Source organism: Colossoma macropomum, unplaced genomic scaffold, assembly GCF_904425465.1.
Source record: "Colossoma macropomum unplaced genomic scaffold, Colossoma_macropomum, whole genome shotgun sequence".
In the NCBI taxonomy this organism is placed as follows: domain Eukaryota; kingdom Metazoa; phylum Chordata; class Actinopteri; order Characiformes; family Serrasalmidae; genus Colossoma; species Colossoma macropomum.
Window position 1 is genome coordinate 35053855 of NW_023494810.1, and position 16654 is coordinate 35070508.

Here is a 16654-nt window from a genome sequence, read left to right on the forward strand (position 1 = left end):
TTCTACATGTTCTTCTCTGTGAGCTGTCGCTGTGCCTCACTGCAAACCAGCCAATCAGAGCAGAGCTCATCAGATTAGGCTGTAAATGGGCGTTTAAAACCACATCTGGGCATTTTTCACCCTGAACAAAGTCACCAACCTTCTATACAGACATCAGAAAACAATTAAAATACTGAATAAATACATAATACAGCACCTTTCCACATGGAGAATAGCGAAGCACACGTTATATTCAGTTATACTTTCAAGTGTTCTGAATGATTCGCTGACAGTAGAAAACTGCAATAACATCACAATACAATAACTTTTTAAATGACATATAACAAGCTAGTTCAGTGTGTGAGATGTGAACAGAGAGATTGAGTGGTTTGGTGTGAAATGGTTCAGATGTCTTTACAGTGGTGGTGATAGGAACCAGGGGTCGCCATGACTACAACACAGATATAGACATTTTATTTACTATCCAGAACCACCAGTGAACCTACACGAGTCTTCTGAGTTTATATGGAATGTTGATGATGGAAAATAGTGAAAAATCTGAAATAATACGTTTTCTTTGGGGACTATTTTGCCTCACAGTGCCCTGCATGTATCCCTCCACCATGAATGGAGTTTAGGTTCTCTAAACTATCATAAAACAGTGTCTCAGTCATCAGGCAGTGAATTCATAACCATTTCACGTAGGAACTTTCTGTGAGGGAGCTTTTAGAGGTGGACGTCTAGTTCCTATCACCACCACTGTGAACAGTTCTGACTCTGTAAGTTTATCTAGAACAGAGCGTTTCACACCAAACCACTCTGAACCCCTCTGAACGACTCTGTTTACATCTGAACCATTTAATTTTGCAGTAAATCCTGTATTATTCTCCCTCATAACAGCAGGTAAAAGTCTGCTGACCTGAAAGTGACTCAGCAGCTCTGATCAGATTACTGCACTGTTACTGTTCGGCTTTATTACATGCAGTGGCTTCATCTTCATTACCAAATAGATAATGACTGAAATCCCATTCAACACTATTAAAAATAATGTCCAAAAAAATATATCTACATATATTTTACGCGTGTTTACATACAGCTGCACTACATCTAACCAACGTTCACTATTTACTTTATTGACATACCAAATTCGCAGGCCTATAAAATGTATATATACATATATAACACGTATATCATGTATGTGTATAACCATTAAGAATATTTTATTTTAAATAATATCCAAAAGTACATAAAAAGCTCCCCTTCAAGACACGTCACTCAGCACCGCCTCTTTCCTCCTCTCTGATTGGACAAGCGCTACTACCCTCGACGCCGATTGGACAGACGGAGCGTCAATCACGGAGCAGAGCTGATTTTGGGTTTACGACGAAAACAAAAACACTTTTAAGCTGATTAAAGTACTAAATATTACCCAAAATTATGTTTTTATTATCTGTACAATCGACACACGTTAACAGAAAACACGAGGAGGAAGTTAAGATTGCTATTCACCAGCTTCGCGTCCGAATTTTCCCGTTCCACCTTAAATGGTGCTGCAGTTACATTATGGCGCCTGAGGCGCCATAATGTAACTGCAGCACCATTTAAGGTGGAACGGAAAATTGGAACGAGAAGCCGGCGAACACGAATCCGACTTCAGCCTCGTCAAGCTGCAGAAATGCCGTCTAAATAAACCCAGACAGGTGAGTTTATCAGCTGTGGTTCATCTGAGGAGACTCACCTGGACTGGACAGCAGTACAAGCACCGGAGCAACACCGCGCGAGCTGTTCTGACCGCTGTGCAAGAGACCTATTCACTCAGAAGTGGGTCAAACAGTGAAGCGGAATGTGGGTCAAATCGCACCGCCTAGCGTTCAGCTGCAGTACTGCAGGACAGCGCTCACTGCATGAGGCCTAAAGGCATTTATATCAAACAAATCCACCAAAAAAAGACCTACAAACTGAAACAAAAGAAGTTTTTTAGACGCTGCAGTTTCAGTTACATATTGCTCTTATCAAACTCCATATATTTAAGCTCGAAAAACACTTTTTTTAGCAGATTTTTGGCCTCTTAAACACAGTGGGGAATGCTGTGCAGTTCTGATGGAATGAGTTTTGGTCACTGTTCTGATTATGCAGATCAGATGTTTAGGCCTCCATAAGCCTCCAGATCATTCAATGTTTATCAGAACTTTGTCTTCACTGCTCTATAGGAGGTCAAAGATCAGGTCTGAGTTAATGTATGGGTGGCGAGTCACGTTTCTGGCTGGACTCCTAATCTGTCTTTAGGCACAGTGAGCTGTTACTGTTCTACAGATTATACAGCCTCACTGAAACACTGTCACTGTTACACTGTTATCCTGCACTGATCTTCATCAGTCCCACTGTCTTATTCTCTTTATTTATTTATTTGTTTATTTATTTTCTCTCTTCTCTTTTACTCTTATTCTGATTGTAATTCTGAGTGTAATTCTGATTCTGGATCTAAGTCTATTTCTGGTTTAATTCTGATTCTGATTGTCAGGTGCATGTACAAAAAACTATAAACCAAAGCACAACAAAGTGAAATAATCGTTGAAGCGTGTTAAACACTTCACCTTTTCTGAGAACAACCAGGAGCAGACTCAGAGACTCCTACCTGATCAGCTAATCACGTCTGGATCTAAAATGTTTGAAATAAAGAAATGTATGTCACAGATTATAAAAGCTTCAGTGTAATCTCTAACTAAATAACAAAGCTGACCCATTCACTGAAGGGTTTTGGTTTTTCGGGAGAAACTAATATCAAAGCATGTCGGGGCTCCATGTTCCATGGCATTATTATTTCAGTTGGACAGTTTCTTAAAGGTTTGTATGTAACTGTAAACTCTTAAATCTGTTTTGTGATATTAAAAGTCCCCTCAAGGACATTATAATTCTCCCTGGAGGAATCATGGAATGTCCTGCTGCAGCACTAAATATTTCTAAACGTGTCGATAAATGATATAATACACGTGTTAAAATATCACATTTTACCCTGACACTGTCATGTTTGTATTGTAAAGACGTTTCGCGTTGATTTTCTTCCATTAGTTCTTAAGTAGTATTGATTAATGAAGCTGCAAAACAGCACATCACCAGCAGATGGCGCTGAATTTGTGATCTTTCACAGAATTATTCTTACATAAGCCATCATAATTATATTAGTAATTATAAGTTATAATTACTGATATCAGACAGCGTTTTATTTATTTGTTATTGTTGTACTTTTAAGACATTCTAAAACACAATTAATTTAAAATATACAAAGATAGATTGGATTAATGTTTCTGTGTGTATGGAATCTAATTTACCAGCAAAAAATCACCTACACGCTTAAATAGATGCTTCTTCAAGGGCTCTTTAGTAAAGGGTATGGTTCTATTTAGAACCAGGAGTTCTATATAGAACCATTTCATGCTAAAATGGTTCTTTGCATGGTGAAATAGTTCTTCAGGAGAATGGAGAATGTGCTGTATATGGTTCTACATAGCACCGAAAATGATTTTGCCATTGTTACAAGCTCAACATCATAACAATACCAGAACCTGTTTCGGTGCTATATGGAACCCTTTTCAAAAAGGTTCTATATAGTATCATTTACAACATGTTCTCCATCAATCTGAAGAACCATTTCACCTTGCATTTCACTCATCCTCCCCTCTTGCTATAATAGTGAGTGTCATTTTTATAGATCAGTCAGCCCCGCATTATATCATATTTGTGTGTATTTACTTTTTAAATAAATCCTCCTGAGGTAATTCACAATAAAGAGCTGTGCTAGTTAACTGGTGCTAAAATGTTTTATTGAGGAATACATAAAAGATGATTGTAGTTTAGCTGTTTAATGCTAACACAAATACTGCTACTTATTATTATTATTATTATTATTATACTATTTTTGGGGCACTTTTCAATTAGGTCTAATCTCTTCTTCTGCTTGCTTCTGCAGAACAGGTGATAAAGTTCAGAAACTGCAATAAAAGAAATTGAAGCTGAATAAAGTAAAGAGTAGTAATTAATCAATAACACAGACAAAGTAAAAAATAGCGAAAGGTGAAAGCTAACTGCTTTCAGATGCTTATTAACTGTTTTCAGGTGTTTATTAACTGTTTTCAGACGTTTATTAAAAGCATGTACCAAATCTGACTGCCTAAAAAAGAAGGAATTGAACTCCACAGGTTTATTTATTTATTAAAATAACTAAAAACCCATAAATGTTTTTTGCTAATTTGCTTGCTAAGCTTTATAGCATTAGCTAGCATTAGCGTACAGATGCACTTTAATTTAAAGATTTAATTAAATAAAAAAGAGTTTAATCACGGATGAAGACAAATGTGTTTTAATATGCATCACAGAAGATTAAATAATGATGAAAACATAAAAGGTAACTTTAGAAGAAGAACAACTTGACAAGATGCTAAACAAGTTGCTAAGATGCTAAACGGAGTTTTGTTTTCCTCTCAGTGAAGCGGAACTGTCTCCATAGTGATGGGGAGTCGATTCCAAAAGAATCGATTCATCGACTCCAACACGTCTTGTAGCTCCTGATCAATGACTGTAAGAGTCGAAACACATGGAGTCGACTCCTCGGCTCCAGGGACATTTTGGCGGAGGAGTTTGTGAAGCAAGTGTGAGTTTGTTTAATTACAGGTGTAAACAGTCCGAACGCTGCTCACAGAACCGTATTCGACCCGTCCTGCACCGCTTTATGTTCTTCATGACCTGAGCTTCAATAAACAATGATTAGAATCGGTACCAGGAACCAAAACCAAAACCAAAACCAATGTTTTTTCACAGAACGTTGTGGAAAAGGGGAGGAAGCTGAGTTTTGCTTCCTTTTGCCAGTTTATTCTTCAAATTTCTGCACCACCTTAAATGGCGCTCCAGATATATTCTTTAAGGTATCCGCTGCACCACTTAAGGTGGACCGGAAATGTGGAATAAGAAAGTGGTGGTCAACTTCAGCCTCGTGAAAAGAGGAACGAAATAAACATTCAACCATTTCTTTTTCGAAGAATAAAGAATTTGTAGAAATGATTCCTTTTCAAAGAATTCTGACGACAAAGTTCCTCCTCGCTGTGTGAAATAAGCTGAATTGATCACATCGCTATAACCTGTAGATAATCTAAAAACTGTGTAAACTGCGTTTGGGATGCTTTAATGTCTGCTATGCACCTTTATCACTGGCTTTGGTGCTGCTTTGGTTAAAATAAAGTGGAGTCGACTCGGAGTCGAGCATCACTACCATTTGGCCTCGCCATGGGGGCGGCGCCGTCTCCAGGGAGAGGGGCGGGGCCTATTTAAACAGCGGTTCACTGGAGGGGGGGGCGGAATTTGAGCCAGCCGTGCGGTTAGAGTGCTGAGCGAGCGGAGAGAGTCTGAGCGGCTCTGACTGGGAGATTAAACTCTACAGAAAGTAAGTAAACCTGAATATTTCATAATATTCAGTTTAAACGCTGAGATGTTTATCTGTGTGAAGGCTACACGGTGTGACATGTACGAAGATCACCAGTTAAGGTGGAACGGACAGTTCCCCACGGCGTTTGTGTTTGAGCTGTGTAGGAGGCATACTAACTATTCATTGGAAGTGGTGCTGAGTGTGAAGTAAGACTGGGTCTGTCCTCCTACACCGTCTCTGAGAAGAAGCAGGAGAAGTTAATCAGTGAATTTGTGCTGAAATCAGTGATATTGAGTCAGTAGATTTCCTCTAACTTCCTTTCTCATGGGGGCCTCATCATGTTTTACTCTGAATGCCATTTGTAACAGGTGAAAAGTTGAAGTTGGAGTGGTCAGCTAAATTAAAAGTTTATTTTAATGGCTCTAGGTAGAGGATTGATGTCTCTGGACCGTTTGAAAATTGAATTAAGAACGATTTTTATGCTCTAAACAGAGAGTTTGCCATACTGGGCTTTGGTAGACGACCTCAGAAGACTATAATTGAAGGGAACACAAAATTAGACACGTTTGAACATCTTAAAGCCATCAGTCTTTATTTTCTAGCTGAGCTTCTGTGTGTGGCCTGGTCGTGTTTCACTTGAAATGTCGCTGAAAAGCTGAAATAACCCCTTGATGTCCATCTGAAATGTTATGCGCAAAGAAATGTTTGAAATTGGTCAAACCACATGGCTAAAAGGTGAGTTTTTAATTAACTTTTGTATTAAATCTAGCCTTTTGGTCACCTTTTCAATCAAAACAACAAATTCTTAATCTTGTAAAATAAATTAAAAAAAAATAAATAAAAAAAATAAATAAATATTGTGCTCTAAATAAGGAGTTTTCACCTTTTGGTTGATATTTTTATGCACTAAATACAGAGATCACATACAGGGCCTCCTGTAAAATACATTATCAGAACAGTTGGAGGGGAAGTCAACAGATTTTTCAAAATTTGCACACAGTTGAATGGTTGAGATGTAATCAAAGTCATTCAGAGTGGTTTGGTGTGAAACGCTCTGTTCTAGATAAACTTACCGTGTCAGAACTGTTCACAGTGGTGGTGATAGGAATCAGACGTCCACCTCTAAAAGCTCCCTCACAGAAAGTTCCTACAGTAAATGGTTATGAATTCACTGCCTGATGACTGACACTGACACTGTTTTATGATAGTTTAGAGAACTTAAACTCCATTCATGGTGGAGGGATACATGCAGGGCACTGTGAGGCAAAATAGTCCCCAAAGAAAACTGATTATTTCAGATTTTCCACTATTTTGCATCATCAACATTCATATAAACTCAGAAGACTTTGAAGTAAATAAAATGGGTAGGCAAATTTCTCTGAATGACTCTTGGAAATTATGAAAATTGACATGGAAATTACATGGAAATTATGAAAATTCAGTGGAAATCCCCTTTAAGAATACAATTCAAGGGAAAATTTTATGGTTAATTAAGTGAGACATAAGCCCGCAGAGTGTTATCTTGCGGATACCACATCACCCGCAGCTCAAGGAAGGAAATAACGCTGCAGTGGTGTGTCACCTGTCACAGGACTGTGATGTAATGGTGAAAGCTCACCTGTCTGGCAGGACAGGCTTTAGTGTGTGTGTGTTTACCTGCAGCATGTTCCACAGGTGTCACACTGACAGGGCTGAAATTGTCATAGAAAACTTAGTCGTTTTGTTTATTTCACATTTTTATTCTTTCCAGGGGTTGTAACTTGAACCCTGTAAAGTTTGGCCAGTAGGGGGAGCACTGAAAACTGTCGTTTTATTGGAAGCATCAGCACGAATTAGGGCGAGCTTCATGTACATGGAGGTGTCAGTGTGTTTGCGCTTCATTTCACGCACTGAAGCTGATTTGCTCAAATCTCCGCTCATTTCGATGTCAACGAAAGTTTAACGAATCAGATCCAGAGCAGTTCATACATCATTACACATCTTCGATGAAAAATAGGTAATACATGTTATGCTCGCAAGTTAATCGTCCATGAAGTTTTCCAAAAACGCTTTAAACATCATGCGCTATTTTTATTCTCCCTGGGACGTCAGAACGGCGTCCGTCTGAAGCTGTACCTCCTCTTTCAAGTGAAGACCAAACTCTGATAGAACTCCTCGGAGCAGTGCAGCAGTGAGAACGTCTGTCAGTAAATCAGTTATTAGAGTGAGAAATGGTGAAAGTGTTACTGAGGAGTGTAAAATGCCTGAAGCCCATTTTACACTGGGTGCAGTAACTGTGCTGTGCTGCACCAACTGCCCTACTTCATTAACCCTCTGGGGTCGACGAGCACGTCAAATTAGATGTTTCTCAGTGTTTCTGTTAACATCTTTGTGATGATCCAGCTCAGAAATCCAGTTCAAACACTTCCTGAATCTGTAGAGTCGCCCTTTCCATTCCATCTTATCACGAGATCATACGAGACTCACATCCGGAGTTATGAGCCTATGAAGAGGGGCTGAGATACACGTCATCTGCCTCTCACCGTGTGGAACTGGTGGATTGGTGTGTCCGTCTACAATCTGTGTGAAACTGACCAATGGACACTCAGGAAATCACTAAGGACTGACCATCACGCCGGAAACCCTTCATTCTTCATTCAGTCCACATCGGAGACTCGTGTGAAACGGCGTGCAGAGAGTTTACAGCTGCTGAAGCTGCTGCAGCGGTTTTGGAAAGTAGTGATGAGGAGAACATTTATCTACTGTTTTATTCATACAGTCCATGACTTTTGTGATCCTAAGGCTTTGATAAACCACCAAAGCAGTTCGTCCACATCAGTAAAGCTGTGTTTCCACAAGAGATATTACGAATTTCTAAAACTGGACTTCAGTTTTTTAGCTTTAGGGCTGAATTATCTCTGTACACTGAGCTCCAGGTCAAAGGGCCTCATTACAGAGGGAGCTGAGGTTGTTCTAAACATTTTGATTATATAATATGTGGGTATCACGTCGTATGTAAGAGCCTTTAAAGGCTCTTCTAAGAGTATATGCAAAAATCAAGAAAATGCCCTCAGACCCCAGAGGGTTAATCAGTGTAGCTTTTCAGCACCAAAATACACTTTGGGTCTATTTTTGATGTGTGCCAGCAGGAATAATAGCTATATGCAATGTTTACGCTCTAATATACAATCTAGGCTAATAAACAAATCAACTGATGTAGTTTAAACTCTTTGTCAAGGTGACTGAATCTGTTGAGCAGGTGGATGTTGTGAACCTACATGCATCTCCCTCTCCTTTTGTAGCTATACGTCACATGGTGAGTCACAGCGTCCACATAAAGTTTATTTAAGCAATAAGCAGACAATGAAGACATTTGTGTTATGTGAAATGTCACGTGTGGTGTGAAGTGGGCCTGACTCATGCTGCCCTGGTCATCTGGAGGGCGGAGGTGCTTTTCTTTCACTCCTGAAGCTGAAAAGGTTTTAGCAAACTTACAGCATTTACATTTACATTTACATTTGCATTTACAGCATTTAGCAGACGCTCTTACCCAGAGCGACTTACAAAAAGTGCTTTGTCTATCCAGAGAAGGTATCTTTGCTGGTTACCAATAGGTTAGAGAGAAAGCCAGTCCTGAGCTCAGACACTGCTAGAATCAGAAAACACAAACACAGTTAAACACAGAGCAGTGCAATACAATACAATACATAAGTGCTGTACAATATATTACAGTCAATACTTAACTCAGTGCTCATTTAAGTGCTGTATAAACAGATGAGTCTTCAGTCTGTGTTTGAAGAGACTCTGCTGTTCGGACAGCCAGTGGGAGTTCGTTCCACCACCTGGGCTCCAGCACAGAGAACAGTCTTGATGCTTGCCTTCCGCCGCCTTGAAGGATGGCGGGTCAAGCCGAGCTGTACTCGAAGCTCGAAGGACTCGTGGTACAGTTCGAGATTTCACCATTGCCATCAAGTAGGGAGGGGCTGGTCTATTTTTGGCTTTGTAGGCAAGCATTAGGGTTTTAAATCTGATGCGTGCAGCTACGGGAAGCCAGTGAAGGGAGCGCAGCAGTGGGATTGCAGTAGTCAAGCCTTGAGATGACAAGAGACCGCACTAGTACCTGGGTGGCCTCTCGAGTGAGAAAGGGTCGGATCCTCCGGACGTTGTGCAGGAGAAATCCGCATGACCGAGTTAGGTTAGCAGTGTGAGTCGAGAACGATAACTGGCCATCGTTCTTCTAATTGAATGTTGTCTTTCTGCTGGTTAAGGTAGGGAGTTGAGACTTTCTCTAGCTTAGACTTCCTCACAGCTTAACAGACTCTGTGTGAGAGACACTTAATCTGGGTTACTGTATTTACTAAACATCACTCTGAATCTCTAACGATGAATAACATTACAGAACAGTGTTGAGATGGAATAATGCAGAGCTCAGCTGTAGCTCCTCACAGAAACGCACTGATCAACATCAAGCCTGGTCATTTCACTCTCTGCTGTGCAGATTTAATGGACTGAAACTTTAACCTCGTGGTGGATTTATCAGGTTTGGTAACAGTGAACCAGCTCTTTACAAACTTACTGTTTTCTAGCTCATTTCTCTAATAATGCAAATACTGGGTTTGACTGAAATGCCCTTCTCTACATCTGTGTGGTGTGGCTAAGCTGTACGTCAGTCCATGTTTATAGATAGCAGTGAGTCATACAGGGTCAGAAACCACAGACTATTACTGCTAACTGGTGGGATAGAATTTTGTTGTGTTAGCTTGGTGCTAGTTGGAGAGATGCTGCTTGTTAGCTACATTTGCCTCGTAGCTCCAGTGCTAAAACGACCTCCAGCGGGACAGGATTTTCAGACATAACAGTAACAGCAGTCAGAATGGCTGTTTAGCGAGCCGGAGATCCTCGAGGAGCAGAAAACCACAACCAGCGTCGTCACAGATCGACATGCATCATTGCAGCGGATTGTGGTCACAAGCATGGAACTATTTGCATGCATCCCCTTACTAAGCCTACAGCAGCTGTTTGGCCACAGCTGTTCAGCTCATTCAGTCTGAAAAAAGTTTTCTTTGGAGACTGTTTTGCCTCACAACACCCTGCCTGTATCCCTCCACTATGAACGGATTTAAAATTACAATTTAGGCCCAAAATCTTCTTAAAACTATCATAAAACAGTGTCTTAGAGAATTCATAACCATTTCATGTAATAACTTGCTGTAAGGGAGCTTTTAGAGGGGGACGTCTGGGGCGGTATTACAGAAACGTCCTATCTTTTTGTCTTAACTTAAGATCGGACAGGTCAAGATAAGATTTTTCACAAATTTGTATTACAGAAGCAAATCTGACCTTAATTTAGGAATCTTATCTTACAGCATCTTATCTCAGGTTAAGAAATCTTAACTCACTTGATCAAAGTCAACAATCAACTGTCGTGTCTGTTTCCTAGCAACCGAACATACACACACAGCTGAAACGCAAACACGTCATCAAAATAATGTTAAAATGTGAGTTAAGCTGCTGATACTGATGTATAAAAAGTCGAACAGAACTAAAGTGTGATAAACTGTAAGTAGTGAATACTGTGAGAGCGCCCCCTGCTGTTTATCACTGTCGCCGCTCCCCAGTTTCAGTCTCCATTTCCCAAACGCTTTAGCCGAGCGCGCTAACGTTACTCCTCCTAATAAACAGACACACGTTCAGCTCCGTCTCCTCCTTATTCACCACCATCACTGTAATATTTCATCATCAACATTAACCCACGAAGGTGATCAGAGGGGCGGTGGAGATCGAGTCTGCAGCGTCTGAGATCTTTAAAACGCAGAGTTAGAAAAGAAAATCATCTCACAGTGAAAGCAGCGTTTTACAGTAGGAATAAATGGAGCTCATTATGCTGGTAGTGAACTATGCTGCTGACACAGCTGCCTAAAAACCATAGAAACGGACCTTAAACAGAAGTGAGGACCCTGTTGGGGTTCATCCTAAAGTTAGGACAGGATTTAGGAGGTTTAGTCTAGTTAGGATGTTTGTGTGATGCTGTTTTCTTATCTGGAGTTCATGATGAGATTATGAAGGTAGGAACTCTTATTGTGTAATAGATACTGTCCGAAATTCAGTCCCTACTGAAGTCGTCGTGGTGACTAAACAGATAAGATTTCAGAGTTAAGACGTTTCTGTAATCACCAGCACTATTTCAGCATGTAAGAATTTGGAAATCTTTTCACAAGATCATGGGATGTTTGTGGTGGAGTCGATTCTGTTTCTCCAGTCCAGTTCAGCTGCCTTGCTTCAGTGCAAACCTTCATTTACAGAACACTGCAGTTTATTTTATAGCGTTTGTTGTTTATTTTCTCTGCACGGGTTTGTAGATGTTTTCTTCTCCATGCTCTTATTCTTCTCGTGTAAACGCTGAAGCACTAACGCAGCACGTGATGCCAACACAGCTAAAAGTGTAAAGTGTCAATCTGTAGCCATGGCGACGGCAGCTGTGTGGCAAGAACATCCCAGAGTTTACCCTCATACTGAACCCTCTCCTTCATTAGGAGAACCTCCGAGGTTCAGAGAGGAGCTTCACACAGAGTGAGTCTAACGCAGGGTCAGTGTGGAGGGGCCGGTTAGGGAAAAGGCCGTGTGCTGGTTTCTGTTTCAGTTCCACTCTGACTCTATATTACTGTAAACGTTAATAGCTGTCCTGGCGAACAGCTGTGTATTTGTGGTGGACTGTGGAAATAACACTCCATCAGATAAGCCCTCAGTGGATTCCCTCCTCTTTACTGGAAATAAAGAGATGAGGGGAAGTTCCTGAGAGCTCTCGAAACACCTTCGGCCTCAGGATTTCCTCCCAGCGCTCCATTTTTCCCTTTCACTCATTTGTTTATGCTCTGGATGGTGGGAATCATCATCCTGACGGAGAGCAGGAGGTGCTCCGAACAAGTGAAACAAAAAAAGTCCCCCAGTTTTCCCCCCATCGTCGTCTCGGCAGTGAGGGCCAACACATCCAGCCAGGGTTCTTCAGCAGCTTTCCAAGAAATTCCACATTAATATCGTTTCCCAGAAGTGCAGCGTTTGGAATGCTCCTTAAATGGAAGTGATGCTAATGGGTTGAAGGTCCAGCTTGGAGGAGATGTTCTAACAGGGATGTAAAAATACATGTAACTTCAGGTTTAATATGATTTTTAATTAAATTAGATTTTTGAAATTGTTTAAACATCTTGATTCTACAGATCTTTAGTAAAGCCACATGCTACTAAAGTGAACTTGTATGTGTAAGGGGTGTTGGACACCAAGAAATGTAGTTCCTTTAGAGTGTGTTGTTGCCAAGCAAGCACAGACTGCTGAAAGAACAATGTTACTGCAGTGATTTTCATACACTTTCAGTTTTTATCAGGTAATAATAAACATATAATAATAAAGGGGTTTAATATAAAACGCATCACTTTCCAAGTAGATTTTGCTCTCAAATTACCACTGCAACGCCAGTGCTAATTTACATTAGCACCTCTATGCAATTTCCAGTCTTATTTAGCATCAAGCTAACAGTGTTAACCTCAAGCTTGGACTGAATCCTCAACAGCTTCTTTCACCCTACATAGTGTATCACATAGGAGTCAAAATACTGCCTCCTGTGCACAAAGGCCCAGTCCCATTTCTTCTTTTCACCCCTACCCCTTGTTTTCGAGTGTCACCCTAACCGCTTGGAACTGAGTTACAGGGTAGTGGTTGAAATCTTCCCTCTGAAATGGGACCCTCAAATAAAAAGAGCATCACTTCATTAACAGCTACCAGCGCTGCTCTGTAGGCGACGCTGCCAGTCTGCAGTGACAGCAGAGGAGGGTAAAGTTCAGCTCCTCACTGCTGGGCTTTAGTTACATTTAGGGCATCATATGATCTTCAAAGAGGGGGGCAATTATTTATTATCACCACCCCTAATTCTTCAGTGATATGAAGCTGAAGTCAGATATTCACCAGATTCTCATCTGAATTTTCTCATTCCACCTTAAATGGTGCAGCAGTTACATTCTGGCGCTTCAGGTGTCAGAACTGCTGGACTATTTAAGGTGGAACAGGCAAATTAGCTAGCTAGCTACCGAGACATTAGCATGCTATTAGCGATTTTTTTTATTCTTGTTATGAAGAAAATGACCAAAATACACTGAAACGACATTAAACTAAGATAAAACAATGATTACCGTAAATTTTTAACAGAGAAAATTCTCACATTTGTGGGTTTCTTTGGTCTCTTGTTCTCCGTCTCGCCCGTTTTCCTTTTTTTCTCATAACTCTGTGTTTGGAGTCTCTGAAAAACCTCCGTTTGGAGGGTCATGTAGCCCCAACACTTCACCCTCCCCCTCTATCTCAACAAGAATCAGGACACCCTACCAAGGAAGTGAACCCGCCAAACGGAGGGTTAAGGGTTGAGTGGTAGGGCCGAGGGGTGAAATGGGACGGGGCCAAACCGCGCATAATACAGATAACAAATGGCCACATCCATGTTGGACCAATGGGGCACTGTTTGGGTGAAGAAGCCAGAATTTAATGACCTACCTAGCGCACTAGCTGTGTATGAAGGAGGGAGCGGTTTGAGATTCAGCCGCAGTTTAATGCTGCTTAAGCTACTGAAACGCAAAAGCATGGAAGATGCTTAAGTGACAGTCTTTATTTGTCATGTTGCACTTTTACAGTGAATCATACAGTAAGCGCTAGCCTGTTAGCTAGCTGATTGATCTGTTTGCTATCTTTTAGCCCGTCAGCTAGCTGAATGGCCCCCCAACAGCATCAGGCCGTACAGACCCTTCTCCAATGGCCTGTTAGCTATTTTTTAGCCTGTTAGCTATCTTTTAGCCTGCCAGCTAGCCGATTAGCCCAGTTCTAGATAAAAACTAAGTTCAGTTTAAACAGAACTAGGTTCTTCCTTCATCAGTACCCTCGGTGGTTCACTTGAGCAGCATTACAGTCAAAGATTATTCCGTTAACAGCTCAATGTTTGGTGATTTGGTGGAGTAGTACTGAATTCAGTTGTTGTGATGACTGTGTGTTTATCGAATATCTTACGACGGCTGTGGGGCAGCCCAGCCAGCCAGGTTTCTGGACCGGGCCTGTTCATTTTCTCATGAACTTTTTACACTTCTGTGATGGAAACATCATAATGTAGCAGTGTTTATATACGCAGAATCCATCTACATAATACCACTGCATAATGCTATTCTCCATGTATTTTCCTGTGTTGTTAGCATTATGCTAACACGTTTTTCCACACAGAGTTTAATACTACTTAGAGTAGATTTAACCAAAACACAGACATCTGTAGCAGGCAAGACATTCAGTAACGTGCTTTACTTTTTAGATTAGTGTTAAATCCCTCAGTAAGAACCTCAGTTCAGAGCTGAAATGGAGCTGTGAGAACACTTTTACCCCAATGACCAAACGTTAACGTTAATTTTGTGTTGATTGGGCAGAAATAAGTGAATATGAACTGGTGACTCATCTTCTAAAAATCACACAGAAAAATACCAAAAATACAGGATTTTAATCAACGTTTTAATCTGTTTCTCTTTCATTTTCTCTCCCTCTCTCTCCCTCTCTCTCCCTCTCTCTCTCTCTCTCTCTCTCTCTCTCTCGCTCTCTCTTGCTCTCGCTCTCTCGCTCTGTCTCTCTCTTGCTCTCTCTCACTGTAGGTGGCATGATGTCTGGTCAGACTGATGTTGATCATGGGCCAATGAAGAAGATCAGCTCCATGTTCTCCTCCATCCAGGAGAAACTCCACAAGGACAGTGAGTATCACACCCGGGGTCCATCTCAGGGTCCATCTGAAAGAGCTGCTGATGTTCTAGATCTGTTGTTTTTTGATAAAATCAACATGGAGATATCATGAGCTTGAGCAAAACAATTTAAAGTGGGGGGAAAAAAACAATTCTCAGGAGAGAAAATCCAAACAAACGAAGGATGATCTCCTCTGTGCCGCGGATGATGAAGTTAAACAGAAAAAAGACAAAAAAAACACTTCAGGCAGTGGAGCAGCCAGCCAGCCAGCCAGCCAGCCAGTCAGTCAGAGCTCAGTTCTGCTCTCACTTCTGCAGCTCTGCAGAAATAAGAGCCTTTAGCAGACGCTCACCTGACTGACGCTGGTCACACTGCAGGAAGGGCTTGACTTTGTGTACAGCAACAATGAGCTTCATTCTACTGACATGTAGAGGCTCATTACCTGTTAAAGTGCAGCCAAACACTTTTAGTGCACAGGAGAGCTCTGCTAAAATGCAGCTAAACTGTATTGAAGCACAGCTAAACTGCTGAAATGAAGCTAATCTCTGCTAAAGCTTAGCCAAACTGTGTTAATGCAAAGCAGAACTTGGCTGATGTGCAGCAAAACTCTGCTAAATGCAGTGAAACTGTGTTAATGCACAGCTAAACTCTGCTAATACAGCAGCATCCTAACAAAACCAACACAGAGATCAGATCAGTCCCGCTTTAAAAGAGCTGCACTGGCTGCCTGCATCGCTCAGGATAGAGTTTAAAGCTCTGCTGCTGGTTTTTAGGGCTCTAAATGACCTTAAAGCACCGCTTACATCACAGAGTGTCTCTATGTTCCAGCATGTGATCTTAGATCTGCAGATACTGACCTTCTAAAAACACCCTCTGTAAAATACAGAAAACATGGAGAGACTCTGTTATTCTGCTCCTAAACTGTGGAGCTCAATTCCACCTTTTATTAGAGAGTCGAGCTCAGATCTCACTTTTAGGAAGCATCTAAAAACAAATCTCTTTAACTCAGCATTTAATTAAAACTCTACATCTCATGGTTTTTTAATTTAAATTAATTTGATCTGTCATTTTCTTCTGATTCTGTATTAATACTTATGATTTCTTGTATAACTATGTTTTATCACCTGTCTGTAAAGCACTTAGAGCTGCCACCGGCATGAAAAGTGCTATATAAATACTATTATTATTATTATTATTATTATTATTAATAATGTGGTGCTAAACTGTGTTAATGCACAGCTAAACTCTGCTAAGTTGCAGCTGTTTGCGTTTACAGTCTAATCCGTTTTGGTAGAATAAATGTGGTGATGTTGGATGTCACGTCACCCAGGATGTTTATTTTCAGGTCAGTTTTGTTTGTGTGGGAATCTGCTATCTTGCTTCGGTTTGCATGAAATAAATCAATAAATAATCTAAGCGGTGGTGAAAGCATTTTTACCGTCATTGAGGTCTGTTATCACGTTAACCATCACAGGGCTCAGGCCTAAACACTTTTGTGGGAGGACAGCAGAGAAGCTATGAGGTGGACCT

The 16654-nt window shown here is 40.8% G+C and overlaps 2 protein-coding genes across 2 annotated transcripts in view; one reads left to right on the top strand and one right to left on the bottom strand.

Moving 5' to 3' along the window:
- Window positions 1–1828, bottom strand: part of cry4 (cryptochrome circadian regulator 4) — an 11916-nt gene extending 10088 nt beyond the window's left edge. Inside the window, 1 exon segment of the mRNA XM_036559822.1 lies at window positions 1718–1828. The gene's annotated coding sequence lies outside the window, so the exon portion shown is untranslated.
- Window positions 1829–5317: 3489 nt separating this feature from the next.
- Window positions 5318–16654, top strand: part of dennd2db (DENN/MADD domain containing 2Db) — a 28875-nt gene continuing 17538 nt past the window's right edge. The window contains exons 1-2 of the mRNA XM_036559667.1: window positions 5318–5413; window positions 15040–15135. Coding sequence (XP_036415560.1) covers window positions 15045–15135 — 91 coding nt within the window. The 5' untranslated portion in view covers window positions 5318–5413; window positions 15040–15044. The remainder of the gene's footprint in view (window positions 5414–15039; window positions 15136–16654) is intronic.